Source organism: Ambystoma mexicanum, chromosome 4q, assembly GCF_040938575.1.
Source record: "Ambystoma mexicanum isolate Mex_15411 chromosome 4q, UKY_AmexF1_1, whole genome shotgun sequence".
In the NCBI taxonomy this organism is placed as follows: Eukaryota; Metazoa; Chordata; class Amphibia; order Caudata; family Ambystomatidae; genus Ambystoma; species Ambystoma mexicanum.
In genome coordinates, this window is record NC_090928.1 from 1,233,259,733 (window position 1) to 1,233,285,435 (window position 25,703).

The window sequence follows — 25,703 nt, forward strand, 5'->3', positions numbered from 1 at the left end:
TGGCATAGCATTTGGCAGACTAGCATTCAAAATGGTGGTAGAAGAATTGCATATCACAGATTTTACACTGGGGGTCTCATTTTCAGAGGTGGTGGACACAGGTGGCATAGCATTTGGCACACTAGCATTCAAAATGGTGGTAGAAGAATTGCATATCACAGATTTTACACTGGGGGTCTCATTTTCAGAGGTGGTGGACACAGGTGGCATAGCATTCAAAATGGTGGTAGAAGAATTGCATATCACAGATTTTACACTGGGGGTCTCATTTTCAGCGGTGGTGGACACAGGTGGCATAGCATTTGGCACATTAGCATTCAAAATGGTGGTAGAAGAATTGCATATCACAGATTTTACACAGGGGGTCTCATTATCAGCGCTGGTGGACACAGGTGGCATAGCATTTGGCACACTAGCATTCAAAATGGTGGTAGAAGAATTGCATATCACAGATTTTACACAGGGGGTCTCATTTTCAGCGGTGGTGGACACAGGTGGCATAGCATTTGGCACACTAGCATTCAAAATGGTGGTAGAAGAGTTGCATATCACAGATTTTACACTGGGGGTCTCATTTTCAGCGGTGGTGGACACAGGTGGCATAGCATTTGGCACACTAGCATTCAAAATGGTGGTAGAAGAATTGCATATCACAGATTTTACACTGGGGGTCTCATTTTCAGCGGTGGTGGACACAGGTGGCATAGCATTTGGCACATTAGCATTCAAAATGGTGGTAGAAGAATTGCATATCACAGATTTTACACAGGGGGTCTCATTATCAGCGCTGGTGGACACAGGTAGCAAAGTATTTGGCACACTAGCATTCAAAATGGTGGTAGAAGAATTGCATATCACAGATTTTACACTGGGGGTCTCATTTTCAGCGGTGGTGGACACAGGTGGCAAAGTATTTGGCACACTAGCATTCAAAATGGTGGTAGAAGAATTGCATATCACAGATTTTTACACTGGGGGGCTCATTTTCAGCGGTGGTGGACACAGGTGGCATAGCATTTGGCACACTAGCATTGAAAATGGTGGTAGAAGAATTGCATATCACAGATTTTACACTGGGGGGCTCATTTTCAGTGGTGGAGGACACATTTGTAATCACTTTGGTTATGGAGGCGGTATAATTATACGAAAAGTTAAGTACTTTGTTGGTGGCTGTGTTGGTAGTACTTGAGGTGGATGCAGGCTTTGGGGTTTTGCGGGGGTGCATGGCCTTATCAGCGAGTAAAGAGGTTTGTACAGTGCGTGAGCATAGCCGTGTATTACGGGTGCTCGTGGGAATGGGCTGTGAGCTGATGGCGGCTTGCAAAGTACGGGCGCGCAACCTGAAGCGCCTTGAGGTGGTGCAAGGGTTAGAGAGAAGCTTGCAAGGGTAGTGCTTCTTACCTTCTGGGTGCGGCGTAGGTTTTGGGCAAACGGCAGACGAGCAGCGAAGAGCTGCAAAGAGCACAGGAGGCCTTTTCTCCTGGCCTTCTCTCGTCGGCTTCGCCTCTCGGCCCTCTCCCCCTCCATTTAAAGCAGGAGGGGAGGGGCGGGCAGGCGGACACAGCAAATGGGAACCTGGCCCTGCGGCGGTGAACTGCGCGGCAGCAGTTGTTGATGTGGATGCCTCCATGGCAATGGCATCCATTTTGGGGCTCCTCCATGCGGCAGGGATTTCCTTGGAACACACGGTTGTTCCTAAAGAAAGGAGAACAGCTGATGCAGCATCCAGCTGGCGTGTGGGGAAACGTGCTCGCGGAGCTGCAAAGAGCACAGGAGGCCTTTTCCCCTGGCCTTCTCTCGTTGGCTTCGCCTCTCAGCCCTCTCCCCCTCCATTTAAAGCAGGAGGGGAGGGGCGGGCAGGCGGACACAGCAAATGGGAACCTGGGCCTGCGGCGGTGAACTGCGCGGCAGCAGTTGTTGATGTGGATGCCTCCATGGCAACGGCATCCATTTTGGGGCTCCTCCACGCGGCAGGGATTTCCTTGGAACACACGGTTGTTCCGAAAGAAAGGAGAACAGCTGATGCAGCATCCAGCTGGCGTGTGGGGAAACGTGCTCGCAGCGGAGCTGCAAAGAGCACAGGAGGCCTTTTCTCCTGGCCTTCTCTCGTCGGCTTCGCCTCTCGGCCCTCTCCCCCTCCATTTAAAGCAGGAGGGGAGGGGCGGGCAGGCGGGCACAGCAAATGGGAACCTGGGCCTGCGGCGGTGAACTGCGCGGCAGCAGTTGTTGATGTGGATGCCTCCATGGCAATGGCATCCATTTTAGGGCTCCTCCACGCGGCAGGGATTTCCTTGGAACACACGGTTGTTCCGAAAGAAAGGAGAACAGCTGATGCAGCATCCAGCTGGCGTGTGGGGAAACGTGCGCGCAGCGGAGCTGCAAAGAGCACAGGAGGCCTTTTCTCCTGGGCTTCGCCGCTCGGCCCTCTCCCCCTCCATTTAAAGCAGGAGGGGAGGGGCGGGCAGGCGGACACAGCAAATGGGAACCTGGGCCTGCGGCGGTGAACTGCTCGGCAGCAGTTGTTGATGTGGATGCCTCCATGCCAACGGCATCCATTTTGGGGCTCCTCCACGCGGCAAGGATTTCCTTGGAACACACGGTTGTTCCGAAAGAAAGGAGAACAGCTGATGCAGCATCCAGCTGGCGTGTGGGGAAATGTGCTTGCAGCAGAGCTGCAAAGAGCACAGGGGGCCTTTTCTCCTGGCCTTCTCTCGTCGGCTTCGCCTCTTGGCCCTCTCCCCCTCCATTTAAAGCAGGAGGGGAGGGGCGGACAGGCGGACACAGCAAATGGGAACCTGGGCCTGCAGTGTTGAACTGCGCGGCAGCAGTTGTTGATGTGGATGCCTCCATGGCAATGGCATCCATTTTGGGGCTCCTCCACGCGGCAGGGATTTCCTTGGAACACACGGTTGTTCCGAAAGAAAGGAGAACAGCTGATGCAGCATCCAGCTGGCGTGTGGGGAAACGTGCTCGCAGCGGAGCTGCAAAGAGCACAGGAGGCCTTTTCTCCTGGTCTTCTCTCGTCGGCTTCGCCTCTCGGCCCTCTCCCCCTCCATTTAAAGCAGGAGGGGAGGGGCGGGTAGGCGGACACAGCAAATGGGAACCTGGGCCTGCGGCGGTGAACTGCGCGGCAGCAGTTGTTGATGTGGATGCCTCCACGGCAACGGCATCCATTTTGGGGCTCCTCCACGCGGCAGGGATTTCCTTGGAACACACGGTTGTTCCGAAAGAAAGGAGAACAGCTGATGCAGCATCCAGCTGGCGTGTGGGGAAACGTGCTCGGAGCGGAGCTGCAAAGAGCACAGGAGGCCTTTTCTCCTGGCCTTCTCTCGTCGGCTTTGCCTCTCGGCCCTCTCCCCCTCCATTTAAAGCAGGAGGGGAGGGGCGGGCAGGCGGACACAGCCTGGGAACCTGGGCCTGCGGCGGTGAACTGCGCGGCAGCAGTTGTTGATGTGGATGCCTCCATGGCAACAGCATCCATTTTGGGGCTCCTCCACGCGGCAAGGATTTCCTTGGAACACACGGTTGTTCCGAAAGAAAGGAGAACAGCTGATGCAGCATCCAGCTGGCGTGTGGGGAAACGTGCTCGCAGCGGAGCTGCAAAGAGCACAGGAGGCCTTTTCTCCTGGCCTTCTCTCGTCGGCTTCGTCTCTCGGCCCTCTCTCCCTCCATTTAAAGCAGGAGGGGAGGGGCGGGCAGGCGGACACAGCAAATGGGAACCTGGGCCTGCGGCGGTGAACTGCGCGGCCTCCATGGCAACGGCATCCATTTGGGGCTCCTCCACGCGGCAGGGATTTCCTTGGAACACACGGTTGTTCCGAAAGAAAGGAGAACAGCTGATGCAGCATCCAGCTGCCGTGTGGGGAAACGTGCTCGCAGCAGAGCTGCAAAGAGCACAGGAGGCCTTTTCTCCTGGCCTTCTCTCGTCGGCCCTGGCCCGGAACATCCCGAAGTGAGCCGTCGGACTAGCCCGCTGCCCTTGTAAATAGTTATATAGTTAATGTTAGGTTTCCTTTGGTTTAGCATTTTTTTTGGACCTTTTGGACAATGGGCCACATTTTTGTATATAGTTATTTTTTTTAGGTAGTGTTATTAGATAGGTTTCATTTCTTCGGTTGGGATCATGGACCCTGGATTGTTTATCTGTACATAGTTGACTTTTGGATTTTCAATTTTTATTATGATTTCGCCATGGAGCAATGGTTTTCGATTTTAATTTTCCATTGGATTTACTTTTGTGGACTGTGACTTTGGACACCTTTCCTTTACATTATGATTTGTGGTTTTGCATTATTTCACGGACCTGCTGTTTTTTTTTTAATTTCTATTATTGTTTGTTTATTTTTGATTCAATTTATGCTGCTTTTAATACATATTTTTTCTTCAAAGTTCAATGTGTAGTATCATCTCATTGGTTTCATGCATATCATGATATGGGTTTTGACATTCACTGACACCCATTGAGTGTATGTGAGGGACATGTGTTCATTTCCAAACTTGCAATTGAGCTTCTATCATGTTTTTGCCATTTCTAAGTGGGTGGATGCAATACTCGGGTGGGTGTTTGCCATTTGGAGGCTGACCATAAGGGCCAGGGATCTACATTGTGGTGACATGTTGGCTGGGAGACATGGGTGGGGGCCTGGTGGAGGCTGCCCCTGCACTGCTGGGGGGTGGGGGTGGTGGTAGACATGGGTGGGGGCCTGGTGGAGGCTGCCCCTGGTGGCTGGGGGGTGGGGGTGGTGGTAGACATGGGTGGGGTCCTGGTGGAGGCTGCCCCTGCGCTGCTGGGGGGTGGGGGTGATAGGGGACATGAGTAGGGGCCTGGTGGAGGCTGCCCCTGCACTGCTGGGGGGTGGTGGTAGACATGAGTGGGGGCCTGGTGGAGGCTGCCCCTGCACTTTTGGGGGGTGGGGGTGGTGGTAGACATGGGTGGGGGCCTGGTGGAGGCTGCCCCTGGTGGCTGGAGGGTGGGGGTGCAGGGAGACATGAGTGGAGGCCTGGTGGAGGCTGCCCCTGCACTGCTGGGGGGTGGGGGTGGTGGGAGACATGGGTGGGGGCCTTTTGGAGGCTGCCCCTGCACTGCTGGGGGGTGGGGGTGGTGGTAGACATGAGTGGGGGCCTGGTGGAGGGTGCCCCTGGTGCCTGGGGGGGTGGGGGTACAGGGGGACATGAGTGGGGGCCTGGTGGAGGGTGCCCCTGGTGGCTGGGGGGTGGGGGTGGTGGTAGACATGAGTGGGAGCCTGGTGGGGGCTGCCCCTGGTGGCTTGGGGGTGGGGGTGCAGGGAGACATGAGTGGGGGCCTGGTGGAGGCTGCCCCTGGTGGCTGGGGGGTGGGGGTGGTGGGAGACATGAGTGGGGGCCTGGTGGAGGCTGCCCCTGCACTGCTGGGGGGTGGGGGTGGTGGGAGACATGAGTGTGGGCCTGGTGGAGGCTGCCCCTGGTGACTGGGGGGTGGGGGTGCAGGGAGACATGAGTGGGGGCCTGGTGGAGGCTGCCCCTGCACTGCTGGGGGGTGGGGGTGGTGGGAGACATGAGTGTGGGCCTGGTGGAGGCTGCCCCTGGTGACTGGGGGTGGGGGTGCAGGGAGACATGAGTGGGGGCCTGGTGGAGGCTGCCCCTGCACTGCTGGGGGGTGGGGTGGTGGGAGACATGGGTGGGGGCCTGGTGGAGGCTGCCCCTTCACTGCTGGGGGGTGGGGGTGGTGGTATACATGGGTGAAGACATGGGTGGGGGCCTGGTGGAGGCTGCCCCTGGTGGCCGGGGGGTTCGGGGTGGTGGGAGACATGAGTGGGGGCCTGGTGGAGGCTGCCCCTGCACTGCTGGGGGGTGGGGGTGGGGGTGGTGGTAGACATGGGTGGGGACCTTGTGGAGGTGCCCCTGGTGGCTGGGGGGTGGGGATGCAGGGAGACATGAGTGGGGGCCTGGTGGAGGCTGCCCCTGCACTGCTGGGGGGTGGGGGTGGTGGGAGACATGGGTGGGGGCCTGGTGGAAGCTGCCCCTGCACTGCTGGGGGTTGGGGGTGGTGGTAGACATGAGTGGGGGCCTGATGGAGGGTGCCCCTGGTGGCTGGGGAGTGGGGGTGCAGGGGGACCTGAGTGGGGGCCTGGTGGAGGGTGCCCCTGGTGGCTGGGGGGTGGGGGTGGTGGTAGACATGAGTGGGGGCCTGGTGGAGGCTGCCCCTGGTGGCCTGGGGGTGGGGGTGCAGGGAGACATGAGTGGGGGCCTGGTGGAGGCTGCCCCTGGTGGCTGGGGGTGGGGGTAGTGGGAGACATGAGTGGGGGCCTGGTGGAGGCTGCCCCTGCACTGCTGGGGGGTGGGGGTGGTGGGAGACATGAGTGGGGGCCTGGTGGAGGCTGCCCGTGGTGGCTGGGGGGTGGGTGTGCAGGGAGACATGAGTGGGGGCCTGGTGGAGGCTGCCCCTGCACTGCTGGGGGGTGGGGGTGGTGGGAGACATGGGTGGGGGCCTGGTGGAGGCAGCCCCTGCACTGCTGGGGGGTGGGGGTGAAAGGGGACATGAGTGGGGGCCTGGCGGAGGCTGCCCCTGCACTGCTGGGGGGTGGGGGTGGTGGGAGACATGAGTGGGGGCCTGCTGGAGGCTGCCCCTGCACTGCTGGGGGGTGGGGGTGGTGGTAGACATGGGTGGGGGCCTGGTGGAGGCTGCCCCTGGTGGCTGGGGGGTGGGGGTGGTGGGAGACATGAGTGGGGGCCTGGTGGAGGCTGCCCCTGCACTGCTGGGGTTGCGGGTGGTGGTAGACATGAGTGGGGGCCCGGTGGAGGCTCCCCCTGCATTGCTGGGGGGTGGGGGTGGTGGTAGACATGGGTGGGGGCCTGGGGGAGGCTGCCCCTGGTGGCTGGGGGGTGGGGGTGGTGGGAGACATGAGTGGGGGCCTGGTGGAGTGTGCCCCTGGGGCTGGGGGGTGGGGGTGATGGAAGACACGTACCCTGCTGCTTTTGCGTGTGATACTTCCCGCGCACCCCTGAAATACACGTACCCTGCTGTTTTTGCGTGTGATACTTCCCACGCACCCCTGGAATACACGTACCCTGATGGAATCGCGTGTGATACTTCCCGCGCACCCCTGAAATACACGTACCCTGCTGCTTTTGCGTGTGATACTTCCCGCGCACCCCTGAAATACACGTACCCTGCTGCTTTTGCGTGTGTTACTTCCCACGCACCCCTGATGCACACGTACACAGGACAATCGCGTGTGGAACTTCCCGCGAACCACCGAAATACACGTTCCCCGCTTGGTGTTTGCTGTTTGCCAGCCCTGTGAACTGGTCCAGGGTTAGCGCAGCCCTTTGCGATTATTTCGGGATTTTGAAGGCTTTTCCTTGCGCAAGGGCATTCTTGGGGGCGTAACTGGCGCTGCTGTAGGGTCGCTGCGCCATGCTGCGCCACGGCTGGTTTTGGATGTGAAAATCCATGAATACGCTGTGCGCAGAAATCGATTTTAGCGCACGCGGCTGGTGCAGACATTCGCACGGGCACGTTGTGCGCCAGCCGCGTACGCATCTTTTGTGCGAATTTCTATGAATTACCCTGTTAGTGCTCTCATAGTTCTTAGAAAGAGCTTGACTATTGAAGGTATTAGTCAGCTACATTTAGTATATTGCATTTATGATTTAGACGTTTATCATTGCACAAATTAAAGGCCTACAGTCATTCTGCCATAGGTGTAATTTGAAGTCAGAAAAAAACTCTTTTTTAAAAAACGTTCTCTAAGCTCAGGAAGCAATCAGAGCAATTTGTTTGGGAAATGGGACTGAGGTGAAAACCCAATTAGAGACAGAGACAGTTTTTTTGCACAAAGCAAATTATGAATGAGCTAATCAACACATGCCTCAAGAAAACAAAGTGATGTCCGGTGACCTCATGCACTCTAAAATAAAACATTGCAGCAACGCGCACTTAAGATTACATTTAATTAGCCTTCTAAAAGTTATATAAAGCCTTAAAAATGTGCTTTGAGGACCTAGCCCCAGAAGAACGCAATCCAGTGGTGTGTTGGCAGCGAGAAGTAGAAGATGTGTGCAGTGCTAAGCAGAAGAGGTGAGCAGAGGCAGGCAGATAATAAAACAACTAAGCAGTTGAACCTTCTCCAACCAGAGAGGAATGATGGCCATGATGATAAGGGTATGAACAGCCATAATCAAGCTGCTGGAAAGCAATTCTCTAGAAATATTATTCAAAGAGACGCAAGGCAGCATTGGAGAATTCCTATTCAAATATCAAAAAGACGAATTCTGCATTATTGGTTGGATGTTCTGTAAACTAAAATGAATGCAGAGAAATATAAAAAAGGCCTGTATTCCTTTCATGATCCTGTAAATCAAGCCAGAGTAGAAGCAGAAGTGAGCTACATGTATTTGATTTAAACTAATACACTGAATTAAGTGCAGGGAATAATGTTCAAGTTAGCAACAAAGGTTTGGGTAAGACATGCCAATTGAAGAAGTGATGTGTTCATTTTTAATTAATGAAAAAGGAAAGCTGTACTTATTGCAATGCATGGCTGATCAGTCCTTTGTAAGTGGTTCAAACCCTTATACCGCTTATTTTCTTGCAGATGTGACTATATACCAACATGAATTTCAAAAACTGCACAATAGTGTATATGTGGTTCCGTTGCAAACAAGAATTCTGATAATAAGGCAGGGTGGATTTAGCAGCACTACACCCTTAATCAAATTATATACAACAAACAGATATGTTTTAAAATAAACTTAAATAATTAGAAGTACAATTGCAAATACCAATGTATGGATGTTTATTATGAAGAATTGATTCTTAAAAGGATGAGATCTCTTCTTGAAGAAGTCGCATCGGAATGGGTGTGTTTGTTTTAAGTACATGGAAACTGTTTTTAATAAAAATAACTTTTAATATGTACCAACTTGATATCATTGCAAATCATTCAGAAAGCAGAAAGACATTTGTTTGAGTTAAAATTGATAAATTTTGATAAAATTAAATTTGCAAATGTAAAACATCGTGGGGCAGGTTGTTTGAGAAAGCGTCCTCCTACCCATACCAGGAAAAGCCTAAGAGGCATGGCATAAGAGCAAGGAAGGGCAATTGACAATTTTTATTACTGATTCACACAACAACTTTCTATTATTTCACAGCTCGCTCAGCTATATTTTACATTCAGTTCTTGATAGAAGCTCTCAGATAAGTCAGACAGGTTGAATGAATATATAAATAGACAGCAAGAGGTCGGGATCACCAGAGTTCAGGATTCAAATCAAGCTTGATGTATCGAATGTTTGAAAGTTTCACACCATTTTGTGGTTTGTTGCCAAAGTCATTAGTATCTGCATGATTGTTCTTCATTAACCATTACTGATAAACCATAACTATCATGTTGCCATCATCAACTCTGTAATAATAAAATGTGCACAAGTAAGTATTTAACAGTGAACTTGGCATTGGCAATTTCATTAGTTTGCAGAGTGTATCTTATGATCTTCCAGTAAATCAGATTTATATGCTGATTCTCCTTGGTATGGAAAATAAAGCAATGACTAGTACTCTCAGAGACCCATTAGTAGAATTAACCTTTTTGTAAATGTTCAGGTTTCTGAAATTATTGAGCTAATATACATGCAGCTGCATCTGGTGAAGATAGATGAAGTTCGAACCATGGTGCTGGAGACAATGAGAGCTCTCGCCCATCACCATCAGGACAAAGTACTGAACAGCCTCCTAATGAAGCCGCTTCCCTTTGACAAGTACGTACCCTTAAATCTGACTTCAATGTATTGGCATCTATCGGAAAAGGGATGGAGCTGGGCATTGCTCGAGCCACCAAGCGATTTTTTGTAATATGTCTCGGTCAGGGTGTCAGTCAGAATGCTCTTAGAGGAAATGCCAGGCAAAAGTGCACATTAGGAGAAGTACTGCAAATTAAATTATTTGCAATACAATTGCACTTTGTCTAACATTGAAACCTGTGTGTGGTATACATAGTCGACAAGTTATCTTTGGTTTGTTCTTGTAAATAAGTGTCATTGTAAAATGTGTTGGTGTAGTAATTACATTGAAAAGCCTACTCATAATGAACAAAACAAAGAAATACTACTTTTATAGTTGGGTGGTGGTTACACTTGGATTGCTTGGAAGAGCAGTGAAGGGGAGGAGACCGTCCAATTAGCTGGTAAAAGTAAGAGAGTGCACAGGGATATCCGTTTTGTTTTAGAGCATGTGCTATGTTACCCTAGCACAGAATTTGACTTGGAGCAGTCACCATTGGTTTTTATTTAGTTAGGAGGAGGCATGCTATCCTTCCCATCCAGAGTCAGGGAAACTGACCAGGAGCTAATGTTCTTCTGGTGTGGGGTTATTCAATTTATCAGTCAGGGTGAAAGGAAATGTGAATAGTAAGTTCCCCATTTCCAGTGAGAACTACAAATGCACATGATGACTAGTTTGCTCTGTCTTGTGTTTCCTAGGGACACCAGTGATCTATGGAGATCTTTGACAGACGAGCCCTCTTATTCTTGTAAGGTTCTCAGGTTCCTTATGGTCATTATTAATGAAGAGAACGAGTTGACGCTCAGAAATAGCCTCTCCTTTACAGATGACCAGCCAGCAGCAGCCCTGATGCCTCTTAAGGTAAGGCTTTTAAATAAATCGATAGGAAATGCCTCCCTTCCAGTCAGGAGGGCATCCCATGTATTCTGCATGCCTCACTGTATGCACTATATTGAGCAACCTCTCCCTGCTCTACTGTTTGTGTTTTCTGGATATTTCCATGACCTCCTGCTGTTGCGCTTGGAAAGGTTGTGAGAAAGTGCAGCCCCTATGTTCATCCAAGTACTCTGCCCATTCCTCCAGTCTTCCATTGCGTAGGCTGTCCCCCACAAGAGAGGAAGGTGAAAGCCCCAGCTGTAGAAGTACAAAGGAATTGGGAAGCGTGCAAACATGTGCGGTCTTGTTCTTAGGCCATGCTGCTCTTTTATGCCTGCAACCCTGAGCCATTTTTATCTGTGAAATCAGTAGGCTATTACATATGCACACTCATGGTTACGGATATGACAGATTTAGTAACGAGTAATCATATTTTACCTGTTGGATTGTGTATTAGATCAACAGAAAACTAGTGTTGCCATAGAAGCAAAATGTGTTGTTTTTCTAGCTATTATTAATTGGAATGTTCGAGAAGCAACATCGGTGGCATCGCCAAAAAGAATCCCTACAAAAGAATGCCAAAATATAGATAAGATTCATAGATGAGATATTTATGGTGTGGAATGGAACTGAAGAAGAACTAAAAGAATTTACAAGATGGTTGAACACTAACAAGTACAATGTTGAATTTACTTTAACATTTCACAGCACCATCATTGTTTTTGTGGATCTTTTATTATTCATGGATAAATGAACGATACAAATTATAACATAGAAAAATCCAACATCACCTAAAACGGTCATACAGCATTAGAGTCACCATTGACGCACTGTCCTTATCCTGTCCGGAGAATTTAGCAGGGGATATTATCACTTAGAAGCTAATGAGATCAGTAAAGGATTCTTGGGAGGGGATACTCTAGAGATGTCATTCCAAAGAAAATAGGGCAGAACAAGAGGGAGACAATATTTAAGACATCAATGAGAAATAAGACACAGGATATAGACAAAGTTCAGTTAATTACTTAATATAACACCAATTGTCCTCAAATATGCCAAGCTGTGAATAAATATTGGGGTATGTTAATGTTAGAACCTTATTTGAAGAAGTATTTAAATGACAAAAAAGCTATCACTTTCACTAGAACACCAACACCAAGGAGATTAGTATGTATAAGTCATCCTCCCTAACAGCTAGGTCCAAACACCATCTGCTCCCCCTCTAACCCAAGACTGGGTGATCTACTCTTCCCTGTTTCACTGTCGATCCCTTGCTGCCAAGTACCTACCCTCCAGCTCCCCCACAGTTAGTCTCCGGCTCCCTTGTAGCTCTGCTTCCCTTACCAAGTACTTCCCCCTGTAACTTGTAAAGCACACTGTTGTTTCCCAAAGCTAGGTCTGCGCTTAATAAATACACTAATATCAATAATAAAAAATAATAATCTTAAAAGATAACCCCAGACAACCAATACCTTATGGTTATTCAGACAAGCAAAAGGATTTTGCAAATGTAGGATGTGAGGCAGCTGCACTAGTCCTTGCTAAACTGCACACATTTCCGTTCCAAACACCTCAAAGGTTCTATATAAATGGGTTTATTAATAGCAAAACCACTTATGTACTGTATGTTATCATTTTCATTTGCAATTTGATGTATGTGGGGAGTACAAAAAGACCAGTTGGAACTGAAGTCACAAAACATGTTAGAACCATGAAAAGGGTAGACACAGTAGATATCCACTTGCAGCTCATTGGCAAGACAACAGGTGAAAACACGGTATATATTGGCTGACAGGGAAGCGATGTTGAGACAAGGACATGTGCTTTGTATTGGTGCATTACGAGCAGCTAAGAAGATTAATACTGATGCCAAATGAGTTTTCCTTATGAAGGGACAAGGTTAAATGACAGAATGGCATGATATGTAATATCATGACCAAGTATATCCCAAAGATTCCTACCTTTGCAATTTCTTTATCTGAAGGGATTAACACAATGAAGTAACACAATGATAGCCAAATATTATTGTTTCTCAAATACAGTTATACCTGTAAGGCACAATACGCATGTCTGCTTGCCCGAGAAGATCTAATCTTATGAAACAGGCATAACATGATATTACTTTAGAAGTCTCTTAATTGATGAAGTAGGAATTGGTAGATAATACAATTGTATTCTTTCATAAATGTATGTGTTTCACAGCTTTGCTTTGGTAGACTGTTGAGTACTCTAGGACATAATCCAGTTTGCAGAATTATTGATGACTTAATGTCAGAAGGACTTTTGACATGAGACTTAAAAAAATGGATGGAACAATTGAGATGCTGAGAATTAATGTTTATTATGGAAAAAGGATTGATACCATACAGATGGCTTTGAGTATTTTCATGCAGCAACTCATGGGACTGCTTATGAGTTTGGTGGTAAAAGTAAAACATTAAATATTTGGAAACACTGGAGAGCTCATGTTCCATGAAGCACCTCAAGACCTTTCTCTTTGCTTCTGCCTTCGCCCCTCCTCTCCCCTGCTGATCTGTTCTCTCGCAGCACTTTGCACCTGGCCCTCCCTCTGTCTTCCGGGCCCAGGTACCTGCTCACCCTGCCACCCACCCGCACTGCCTCTGGGCTTCCCCTTGCACTGGGGTCTTTATCTATAACCATACAGTCCCCCCCTTTTTTTCCTTCACTGCACTTATCAGACATACATTGTCTGCTGCCGTAAAACCTAGCACTTGCCACTTGCTGGCTGCACTACCACTGTTTGTTGCCTTTTTATTATTTATTTGTTTATTTGTATTATTTATCTGTTTTTCCCTTTGCTCCGCACTTTCCACTTCTCCCCCCTCCCATGCACTTTTCCCCTTTCCTTCTCCCATGCACTTGCGTGTTCTCAATGTCACTGGGCCTAGTAAGATTGTTGTTTTTGTTCTACCTTGTTTCCCCTCCCTTGCCTTGTCACGCTCAGAAACACTTGTGTACGAGCGCGATATAGAAAAAAAATCAATTCAATTCAATTCAATTCCATAGGGGTTGTAATGCTAATCAAAGGTGTAAAAGGCTTTTATGCCTTCCATGAACACTACACCGTATTTTCAATCATTTGTATGGCGAAAGCATGGGCAGAATGCATCTTACGTTTCCGCCACCTTCCATTCTCTCCACAATACAAATGCTCAATTTTCATGCCTGCACAAATGCTGGGATCCCTATGATATCCGCCGTTTTTTTGCATGACAGGCAGCGTTGACAAATACAATTAAACGCTGCCTGCCATGCTTCATTGCTGCCTTTTCCCTGCACATTTGCACTTCGCTGTGTAAATGATGAAAGTTTAATGGCGGGGACCTGGCTGTGCCTGAGTTGAAATGTACCGGTTTCCGCCGTCAAATTATGAATTATAGCAAAATGAGCTCCTGCATATTTTACTGCTTCTCACAATTCGGAGTTGCACACTATATGTGAAAACACCAGAAAAGAGCGTTACAATTTTAGTACATGCGGTAACCGGGTCACACTGCATGTTAAATGTTAAATATTAGAGGTATTTGTACCGCGCACCATCACCAACGGAATTGGTCCCCAGGCGCTCAGGCGGATCTGTAAATGATAAAGGTGGGATGGGTTAGTAGGGTGAAGAAGGGAGTAGGATAGTGAGGGGAGTTGTACTCTGTTGGCAGCTTCAACTCAGTATGCACCGGGTGCTGAGCTTTGGTGCGGGTATCGGATCGGAGTCAGTCTGCGTGTGCTGTTGTTCCTGCTTATGTGTTGTTGTTGCAGTGTTGTGAAGTGCGTGCGGCTTGTTGTGCGTGAGATGGTTGTGTGAGTTTTTTGAGTGAGATAAGTATGCAGAGTTTGAGCTTATATTGGTTAGTGGGTTACCTGACCTTTACCATGCTAACATTCACAGTTCTGTCTGAGTGTGGCACTTGCTGGCCCTCACATTCCCATCTAGACGCGGCGCAGGCCAATGTTTAGGACTCCATCCAGGTGTGGGCATGCCAACATTCACCACTCCATCCGAACGCCACGCAGGCTGGTGTTCACAACTCTAAGTGTGCCCCATGCTAGCATTCACGTTTTTTCTAGGCACGGGCATGTTATCCTTCAATCAATCCTATCCAGATGTGACTCAGGCTAACGTCTATCTAGGTGCGTCTGCTGGTCTGGATATGTTCATCCGGTACGTACGAGTGGGAGAGTCACTTGAGGGCTTTCGTCTGGGTGTAGGTATGTGGTCAGTCTCTGCAGTCTTCCTTTGTGGCTATTTTCCATGATGTCTTATGCTCTGTCGAGTGGTTGGTTCTTTGGTTAGAGTGTTTGTCCAATTTGAGAGTGGTCGAGGTTGGAGTTATTTTCATCATTGTTTTAATGTCTGGGCATTCTAGTGCGTCTCCGTTGTGGTTACGCTTTGAAGAGCCATGATTTGAGGAGTTTCCTGAATGCTAGGTGGTTTGTTGTATTCCGTATATTCTTAGGTAGGTCATTCCAGGTTATGGGTGCCTGGTGTCAGAAAGACGATCCTCCGAGTTTTTTTCTGTTGTAGGGTTTTGGTTCCAGGCATATGTCGGTGCTTGGTCTTAGAGTTCTTGTCGGTTGATGTAGGCGTAGTTTGTCGCTTAGGAATTCTGCGCCTTGTTTGTGTATTGCTCTGTGCGTGATGCACATAGCCTTGAACTTTATTCGTTGTTTCAGTGGTAGCCAGTGTAGTATTTTTAGCGCGGGTGTGATGTGTTCTCTTCTGGGTTGCTTGAGGAGGAGTCTGGCTGCTGCGTTTTGTATGCGTTGCAGTTTTTTTTAGAAGTCGTTCGGGCATGCCCAGGTATAGGCTATTGGCATAGTCTACTCTGGACATGATCAGAGCGATGATGGTAAGTGTTTTGTTGGCGAACGACAGGAACGGTAGGATCCTTTTTGCTGCTCGCAGGAGGAAGAAACATTTCTTGATTACCGAGTTTACTAGTGGCTCCAGAGTGAGATTGTCATCCATCAGGAGCCCTAGGTTTTTTACAGTTGATGATGGTGCTGGTGTGGTGCCGAGCTCTCTTGGCCAGGGGATGTAGTTGATGTCTCCTCCCTTTTTTGAAACAATCATTATCTCTGTTTTGCCTGGGTTGATTTAGAGATGGTTGAGGTTCATCCAGTTGAATATGTCACAAAGGCAATTCTCTAGTGTGGTGTTTTCTTCTCGGGTGTCTTGTATGTTGAAGATTATTTGAGTATCGTCGGCGTAGTTGTAGCATGTGAGGCTGTGTTTTTTGATCAGTTTGATTAATAGGTACATGTAGATGATGAATAGGAGCGGGGAGAAGGATGAACCTTGTGGTACACCGCACGTGGAGACTCTGGGTTTGGATTTACAAGGTTTCATCCATATTGTTTCTGTTCTGTTTGTTAGGAAGGATTTGATCTATAGTAGGGCAGTGTCTGTTATCCCTAGTCCTTCTAGTGTCTTCATGAGGATGGTGTGGTTGACAGTGTCGAAGGCTGCAGACAGATCAAGGAGAATCAGGGCAGTGCTGTTGTCTGAGTCTGCGTTTGTTTTTAGGTCGTCCCATATTGAGAGGAGAGCCGATTCTGTTCCTCTCATAGGTCTGAAGCCAACTTGTGCCTGGTCTAGTAGGCAATGCTCTTCTATGAATTCTTGGGTTATTTGGTATACGTACGTTTCTAGCAGTTTGGCTATTTAGGGTATGTTGGAGATGGGTCTGTAGTTGGAAAAGTCCTCTACGTTTCCTGTTGTGTCTTTGAGTAGCGGCTTGATGTAAGCCGATTTGAAGGCCTGCGGTACTTTACCTGTTGAGATTGAGAGATTGAAGAGGTTCCTGTGGTATTGCATGGGGGTTCCTTGTTTGAGAATTGTTTTGTATATGTCCGGGGGGTAAGGGTCTTCAGGAGAGCCGGATTTGTTGCTTTGGTTTACCAGTTTGACGAATACCTCAACTGATATTTCTGGGAAGTTTTGTAGCTTGTTTGCGTGTTCCTCATCTGTGTAGGTGGGGTTTGAGCTGTGAACGCTTGGTCTGTTTTGTATGGTGTGTTGGATGGAGGTTATTTTGTTTTTGTAGTGGTCTCCGAGGTCCTCGCAAAGTTTTGTTGATGGGATTGGCGTGTTGTTGCAGGCCGGTGTTTTTTTTATTTCGTTTATGATTTTGAATAGTTCTTTTTCAGCGTTTGGTGCTCTGAAGATTCGGTTGTCGTAATGTTTCCTCTTCGCTTTTTGTATTTCCTTTTTATATGCGCGGATCTGTTGTAGGAATTTCAATGTGTTTGCGGTGGTGTTGTTGGTCCTCCATTCAGATTCTAGTTTTCGGTTTTTCCTTTTCATGGCGTTGAGTAGTGGGGTGAACCATTTTGCTGTCTTTTTTGTGCGTGATGGGGTGAAGGGCTTTTCTTTGGCGATGTCGTCAAGGGTTGTTGCGATCCTGGTATGAAGTAGGGCAACTTTTTTGTCAAGGTCTGCTTCTTCCATGGTTGATGCCTGTGGTTTGCTGAGTTCTAGGAGCTTGGTTAGGTTGGAATTTTTTATGGTTCTCCAATTTCTTTTCATCATGATGGGTTGTTTTTCTTGTTGCTTTTTTGTTGGAGCGGCCGTTGTGATTATGAACGGAATAATGAGGTGGTCGCTCAAAAGTATTTGAATTGGGGGTGCCGTGGTGATGAGATCCTTGTTGGCGAAGATTGCGTCAAGTGTGTGCCCTGCTGAGTGGGTTGCTCCTTTGACTAGTTGTTGGAGGTTCATGGCTGCTAGTTGGGCCGTTAGGGATTTTTGTGTGGTTGTGGTTTCTTCATCGAACCAGATGTTGAAATCTCCGAGGATGATCAGATGATTGTACTTGATGGCTAGGGTGGTGATTGCTTCCGTGAAAGCGTCTATGAAAGTCGCATCGTAGGTTGGTGGTCGGTATATCAGTATGAATTTCAGGTTGGTTTTGAGGTTTACTGAAAGTCGTAGTATTAAGGATTCACATTTATCGATGTTTAGTGGATCTTCCATTTTGATGGCCAGTGGTTCCTTGTGGATGATCGCTAGTCCCCCCCCTCTTTTGGATTTTCTGTTTGTTTGGATGCATTTGAAGTCTTCAGGCAGGCAGTTGTTGAGGGTGATCTTGTAGTTGTCGTCTAGCCATGTTTCGGTTACAAATAGGATGTCTATGCCTCCTTCTGACAGGAGGTCGAATATTTCCGTTGCATGTTTGTGTCATGATGCCTACCTCCAAAGAGCCAGGCCGGGCCCAGCAACCCCAGAGGCAGACATCATTTTCCCCAGGGAAGTCTCAGCGGGCCCAAGTCGGGGCCCTTTGGACTCAGTCCTGGCGCCTTAGGCGCCAGGCTCATAGCGGACCCCAGTCCTGGCGCCTTAGGCGCCAGGCTCATAGAAGAGGATATGTGTTTAAGTGCTTGGGTGCACACTTACCTGATGCAGACCTTGCTGCTTCATCCAGGCCCTCTTGAGGCCTGAATGGGACTACTTTACCTGTAGGACTACTTCACCACCCGGGTGTGGTCGGGGAAGGATACATACCTGATTGGTGGAAGGATACATACCAGGAACTTCTTCCAAGGCTATTTAAACCCCACCCGAACAGCCACACGTGCTTCGCGTTGTTCTGCACCTAGCAGCTGGACGCTCACCGTGTCAGCTCCTGCATCCTGACTTCAGCCACGCCTGCCAGCACCCTGGAACACCTGCAAGGGGAGAAAGGAAGAGAATAGGAGAAGAAAAGCCCTTATCTGCTAAATCTGCATCCCGGAGTCATTTCTCCAACGGCCCTGAAAAGGAAGACATCATTTTAAAGGCATTTTGTTTCGATCGCTGCAGCGCTGCATTTTACTCACCTTTGCAAGGCGCTTCCATCTTCAGCAGCGATCTTCCGGATTCAACTACGCCCCGGCGCCTAGAGGAAAAAAGACAAGAACAAAGGTGAGAGGGAGAAAAGGAATAAGGAAAGCTCAGTTTCCTTTTAAGTCTTACCTGTTGGATTATTCCCACTGCATTTCGGGTCCTGCCGCTTCCTGGCATCTCCGGACCCGGGCCCCTATGGGGAAAAAAGACAAAGACATTGAATGAGCGAATGCAAAGACATTACCTGAGCGCTCATCCAGAACTGTTTCACTTCGGGTCGGCGCCATATCTCCGGCACTCCGAACCCCGGCCCCTAAGGGGAAAAAGACATAAGCATTAGCGCTTGCTGCAATTAGACAACGAACATTATTATTAAGCTTGAACTTTTGAACAGAACTTTTACAGCGCCTTACCTGAACAGTCAAGCTTACCTGAACTCCCATCAATCCTCAATCCAGTGAAGTAACTGGGTTTCAACGCGCCCCTGCATCAGAAGCAGGATGGAGAGCTCATCCTTCCAAACCCTAAGGTGAGGCTTCACGGGGAATCGTGGAGGAGGTATCGTGGAGGGTTGGAAGGGAGTGGGAGGCTTGAGCATTGTTCCACAGTTGGTAATACTCCCTTTTCACGCACAGGAGGGTATCCAACGAGCCAGGGAAGCCAGAATAGAGGGGCCCTTCCTGTCCATCTTCAGAGTTCTGCGCCTTCGATGCCGCGCCTCCGTGGGAACCAGGTGAGCGTTACAGAACGCGAAGCCTTACCACAATTTCCCACCTGGGCGCTATGGAGACTTCCGAGACAGATCAGCTGGCCCATCTTTTAGGGGAATTACGGGCAGAAGTGCACTCAGCCCGCCAGGAGACTAATGCTCTCAGAAGGGAACTAATCCTATCCAAGGAAAGAACTGATGATCTGGCCAAAAGGTTATTGCAGGGCCAGGCAGAGCACACTCCTTTACCTGTTTCCGGAGATATTTCTACAACAATGGGTTCAAATAACCCGGTACAAATCAATCTACCTGGACACATGCCTTTGGCCCCGCCGGAACGTTTTGCGGGGGATCCCAAGAAATATGCCGTTTTTATGAACCAATGCCGTTTACACTTTTTATGCAGGCCCAGGGCCTTCCCCAACGACCAGACCAAAGTAGCCTTTGTACTATCTTACCTCAGTGGCTGTGCTGCCGATTGGTCTATTCCATTGGTAAATCAGGATGATCCCATTCTCCGGGATTTCCAGGGCTTCCAGGCCAGCATGGAAAGATTGTTCGCTCGACACTCGCAGGGACAGGCCCTTGAAAACGAACTGCTATCCTTACGACAAGGTAATCAGGATCTTTTGTCCTATATCGCCACCTTTAATAGACTAGTTGTGGAAACCGGATGGCCTGAAAATAAAAGGATCACATTGTTTCATCGAGGCCTGCGCGGAGAGCTTAAAGATGTTATAGCTCAGATAGTAGATCCACCCCAGGCCTGCGCAGACTACATAGACTTAGTGGTTCAACTTGATCACAGACTTCAAAATAGAAAAGCAGATCGGCTCAAGTATGAAACCAGAGTACCTATCAAGACCCACGTCAACTCCAAGAGTACTGACGTTTCCGAACCTATGCAAATTGGCAGTGTTAAAGGACCATTAACGCAGAAGGAACGAGAGAGAAGGCGACAAATGCAACTTTGTCTGTATTGCGGAACTTCCGGTCACTTTCTTCAAAGTTGTCCAGTTAAACCACCCAAGAAGGTCGTTGGAGCCACTGATAACGAGTTATTGACACCTGGTTCGGGAAACGACCTAGCCCGACAAGCGTAGGGGTCCGCTTGCCGAGCTTGAAAACAAACTCTTTGACCTCGCATTTTGTCATGCCAATGGTGCTTGTGAACCCAAAACAGCCTCAGCAGTTGCATGCTATAAAAGCATACATAGACAGTGGAGCTATTGGAAATTACATAGACCGTGAATTGGCTTCCAGGATTAAGCTTCCTCTCCGCCCGAAAGTAACCCAAGATGTAATTACTACAGTTGATGGAACCGAAATAGCCTCAGGGCCTGTAACGCATTCCACAGTTGAAATCACTCTGGTGGGTCAGGACGGACATCGGGAAACAATCGTGTTTGATGTGATCAAGGCCCCACAATTTCAAGTACTTCTTGTTATCCCTTGGTTAGAAACACATAATCCGAGAATAGACTGGCGAGCAAAGAAGATAACTTTTCCTGATTGTGAACCAACCTGTTACCCAAGGAATCCAGCTATGGGTCTAGCCTCTGTAACTTCCACCCATGTACAGCTACCATCTGAATACCAAGAATTCCAAGACGTTTTTCAGAAAGAGCAGGCTAACACCTTACCTCCCCATCGATCTTACGATTGCCAAATCGACTTGGTACCTAATGCACAACTACCTTGTAGTAGGATTTATGCTCTTACTGAACCTGAGAACCTGCATTTGCACCAGTATTTGGATCAATACCTGGCCAATGGCTTCATTCGCCCATCAAAGTCACCAGTCTCTTCCGCTTTGTTCTTCGTACCTAAAAAGGAAGGAGACCTTAGGGTCTGTATTGACTACCGCGCCCTAAATCAGATAACGATTAAGAATCGTTACCCTTTGCCCCTGATACCTGAGCTTATCGACCAAGTAAAAGATGCTCGTGTGTACACCAAGCTAGATCTCTGAGGAGCTTACCACCTGGTACGTATAAAAGAGGGCGACGAGTGGAAGACTGCATTCCGCACCAAATTTGGGCTCTTCGAATATCAAGTAATGCCCTTCGGTTTGTGCAACGCACCTGCCGCCTTTCAGTACTTCATGAATGATGTTCTTCGGGAACTTATCGATGTTTGTGTCATCGTTTATATTGACGACATCCTGGTGTATTCCTCCTCAGAATCTGATCACAGAAACCATGTTAGGGCAGTTCTTGAGAAATTGCGCCAGCACAAATTATTTGCCAAGCTCGAAAAATGCGTTTTTCATACCACAGAAGTGGAGTTTCTCGGATTCATCCTGACACCTCAAGGAATCCGAATGGACTCGCGGAAAGTGGACGCCATTCTCAAATGGCCATCTCCTAGCTCTGTGAAGGGAGTGCAAAGCATGCTTGGCTTTGCCAATTTCTATCGAAGGTTCATCCCGGAATTTTCTCGAACTGTTCAACCCATCACAGCTCTCCTAAAGAAAAATAAACGCTTTGAATGGACTCTTGAGGCTGAACAAGCCTTTCAGGACCTGAAAACCAAATTCACCTCTGCACCTGTATTGAAGCACCCGCGCCCAGATCTCCCTTACATCGTGGAAACCGATGCATCCAGTTCGGCCATGGGAGCTGTCCTGTCGCATAGAGACCCAGAAACTAACCAACTACACCCTGTAGCCTTTTGGTCCAGAAAATTCTCTCCACCTGAACTCAATTACGCAATTACCGACAAAGAACTACTGGCTATTAAATCAGCTTTCAAGGCTTGGCGTCACTATCTTCTCGGTGCAAGACACACCATCACCGTAATTACGGACCACAGAAATTTGCAGTATTTAAAGACGGCCAAAGCTCAATCTTCGCGACAACTCTGATGGGCTTTATTCTTTGCGGAATTTGATTTTGTAATTACCTATCGCCCTGGCTGCAAGAATGGTAAGGCAGATGCCTTATCCCGGATAGGCATGGAAGAACCCAATTTGAGTTTAGAACCTGTGCCAATCATACCGGAACAAAGAATTCTGGGCTTGACTTCATTGCAAACCATTGAGGACATCCAAGCTCAAGTAAAACAGCTTTTTGACTCTTCTGCCTTACTGGAATGGAGTCAAAAGGGTCCTCACTACACCGTTAAGGATGATTTACCCTACTTCCAAGAGCGGTTATTTCTGCCAAGTAAAGAATTGCAGGAACTTGTCATTACCCGTCATCATGAATCATTAATGGAAGGACACCCCGGTATCGCGAAAACAGAAGAAAAGATCAAACGCCACTTCTGGTGGCCTTCTTGGAGAAAAGACATAAAGTCATTTGTGTTGTCTTGCGGAATCTGTGCCCAAAATAAGAGTCAAAAGAAAAGGCCAGCCGGCCTACTTCAACCTTTGGACATTCCACCAGCACCTTGGCACACCTTGTCAATGGACTTTATAACTGACCTGCCTCCTTGTGGTGGTTACAACACGATTCTCGTAATAGTGGATCTATTCTCCAAAATGGCCCATTTTATCCCTTTAAAAGGATTGCCGTCAGCTTCCACCTTGGCCAAGGAATTTATGGAAAATATAGTGCGGTTACATGGTTTCCCTTCCATATTAGTCTCAGACCGTGGAAGTAAATTTATCTCCCACTTTTGGAAGAAATGTTGCCAACTAGCACAAATAGACGTGCGGTTATCCACCAGCCACCACCCCCAGACCGACGGACAAACCGAGAGAACCAATCAGACTCTCGAGCAATATCTGCGGTGCATGTTACACCAATCCGAGTTAAATTGGAAAGACATCCTTTGGATTGCAGAATATGCATACAACAATTCAGTGCATTCTGGAACCGGACAGACTCCTTTTTATACCCTGTATGGTCACCATCCTCGGACCTCTGACCTAGATCCACCTCTGACCCTGGAGATGCCTGCAGTAAATCACCTACATTCCACAATAACCCAAGCCTTCAAAGAAGCTACAACCCACTTACAGCAAGCCAAGAAAAAGTATAAAGAAAACGCTGATTTGCACCGAAGTAAAACTCCTCCTTACCAAGTAGGAGATCAGGTATGGCTAGCAACTAAACATCTACCCCTCAAGGGTCAGCGAATTTTTAATCCCAGATTCATTGGGCCTTACCCCATCAAAGCTATTATCAACCCAGTGGCCTTTAAACTCGATTTACCATCCAACATGCGGATTCATCCCGTTTTTCACGCATCTCTTCTAAAACCAGTACAACCTGGAACCAGACTGTCTGGCCCTGTCCAAATTGATGGAGAATTAGAATTCGAAGTGAAAGACATTTTAGATTCCAAGATAGTTAAGTCGAAACTCTTCTATCTTGTTGATTGGAAAGGATATGGACCTCAGGAAAGATCTTGGGAACCCAGTAACTATGTTCACGCACCACGATTAATTCAACGATTCCATCGAAGATTCCCGCACAAACCAAAACCCCCGGAGGAAAAGACCTTGGGAGGGGCCTTGAGGGGGGGTACTGTCATGATGCCTACCTCTAAGGAGCCAGGCCGGGCCCAGCAACCCCAGAGGCAGACATCATTTTCCCCAGGGAAGTCTCAGCGGGCCCAAGTCGGGGCCCTTTGGACTCAGTCCTGGCGCCTTAGGCGCCAGGCTCATAGTGGACCCCAGTCCTGGCGCCTTAGGCGCCAGGCTCATAGAAGAGGATATGTGTTTAAGTGCTTGGGTGCACACTTACCTGATGCAGACCTTGCTGCTTCATCCAGGCCCTCTTGGGGCCTGAATGGGACTACTTTACCTGTAGGACTACTTCACCACCCGGGTGTGGTCGGGGAAGGATACATACCTGATTGGTGGAAGGATACATACCAGGAACTTCTTCCAAGGCTATTTAAACCCCACCCGAACAGCCACACGTGCTTCGCGTTGTTCTGCACCTAGCAGCTGGACGCTCACCGTGTCAGCTCCTGCATCCTGACTTCAGCCACGCCTGCCAGCACCCTGGAACACCTGCAAGGGGAGAAAGGAAGAGAATAGGAGAAAAAAAGCCCTTACCTGCTAAATCTGCATCCCGGAGTCATTTCTCCAACGGCCCTGAAAAGGAAGACATCATTTTAAAGGCATTTTGTTTCGATCGCTGCAGCGCTGCATTTTACTCACCTTTGCAAGGCGCTTCCATCTTCAGCAGCGATCTTCCGGATTCAACTACGCCCCGGCGCCTAGAGGAAAAAAGACAAGAACAAAGGTGAGAGGGAGAAAAGGAATAAGGAAAGCTCAGTTTCCTTTTAAGTCTTACCAGTTGGATTATTCCCACTGCATTTCGGGTCCTGCCGCTTCCTGGCATCTCCGGACCCCGGCCCCTATGGGGAAAAAAGAAAAAGACATTGAATGAGCGAATGCAAAGACATTACCTGAGCGCTCATCCAGAACTGTTTCACTTCGGGTCGGCGCCATATCTCCGGCACTCCGAACCCCGGCCCCTAAGGGGAAAAAGACATAAGCATTAGCGCTTGCTGCAATTAGACAACGAACATTATTATTAAGCTTGAACTTTTGAACAGAACTTTTACAGCGCCTTACCTGAACAGTCAAGCTTACCTGAACTCCCATCAATCCTCAATCCAGTGAAGTAACTGGGTTTCAACGCGCCCCTGCATCAGAAGCAGGATGGAGAGCTCATCCTTCCAAACCCTAAGGTGAGGCTTCACGGGGAATCGTGGAGGAGGTATCGTGGAGGGTTGGAAGGGAGTGGGAGGCTTGAGCATTGTTCCACAGTTGGTAATACTCCCTTTTCACGCACAGGAGGGTATCCAACGAGCCAGGGAAGCCAGAATAGAGGGGCCCTTCCTGTCCATCTTCAGAGTTCTGCGCCTTCGACGCCGCGCCTCCGTGGGAACCAGGTGAGCGTTACAGTTTGGACATTGACTGTGCCTTTATTAGGTTACAGTGGATTCTCTGGGTGAGATTTTGTTTTGAGGTTATTTTTTGTTCGAGTTTGTAGTTGTCTGTTCGCGAAGGTTCCGCATTGATGTCCGTAGGATGAAGAACGGCGACAGCTGCTTCTTCACTTAAGCGGTCTAGTAAGTTGATAACAGGGCTGATTAGTCTTGGTGTTTCTGCTGTGATGCTACTCGGATGAAGATCAGCGGTGGTTTCTTCATTGGGTCCGATTGTTGGGTGGGAGGTGGCGTTGCTGGTTGTTGGTACTTCGCTGTATTGTGCGGGATGTAGTGGAAATCGATGTTGCCCCTCTGTTTTTGTAATGTAAGGGGTAATGGGGTCGGAGCCCTCCCACTCTCTTGTTGAGTGCCCCCATCTTTTTTCCACTTGTATCAGGAAATGTCGGTGTATCATGGTTGTTGCGAGGTAAGGTGTGAGGTATAAGGATTTTTCTCTTGTGGATTTTGTTCCGGTTCTGGCTGTTCTAGGCATGTTTTCTTCCAATGGGGCTGTTTCTTGTGGGTTCTGTCGGTGTTGTGTGTTCGCGTTTCTTGTTGCACGATCTTGTTCTCTTTCTCGGCGTCCTTTTCTGGTACGGGCAATTTTCCAGTCTAGG

At 48.6% G+C, this 25,703-nt stretch overlaps 1 protein-coding gene across 1 annotated transcript in view; it reads left to right on the top strand.

Moving 5' to 3' along the window:
- LOC138467356 (maestro heat-like repeat-containing protein family member 2B) overlaps positions 1–25,703 on the top strand; it is a 239,651-nt gene that overhangs the window by 41,615 nt on the left and 172,333 nt on the right. The window contains exons 2-3 of the mRNA XM_069607321.1: positions 9,587–9,741; positions 10,462–10,624. Of these exons, the coding sequence (XP_069463422.1) occupies positions 9,587–9,741; positions 10,462–10,624 (318 nt within the window). The remainder of the gene's footprint in view (positions 1–9,586; positions 9,742–10,461; positions 10,625–25,703) is intronic.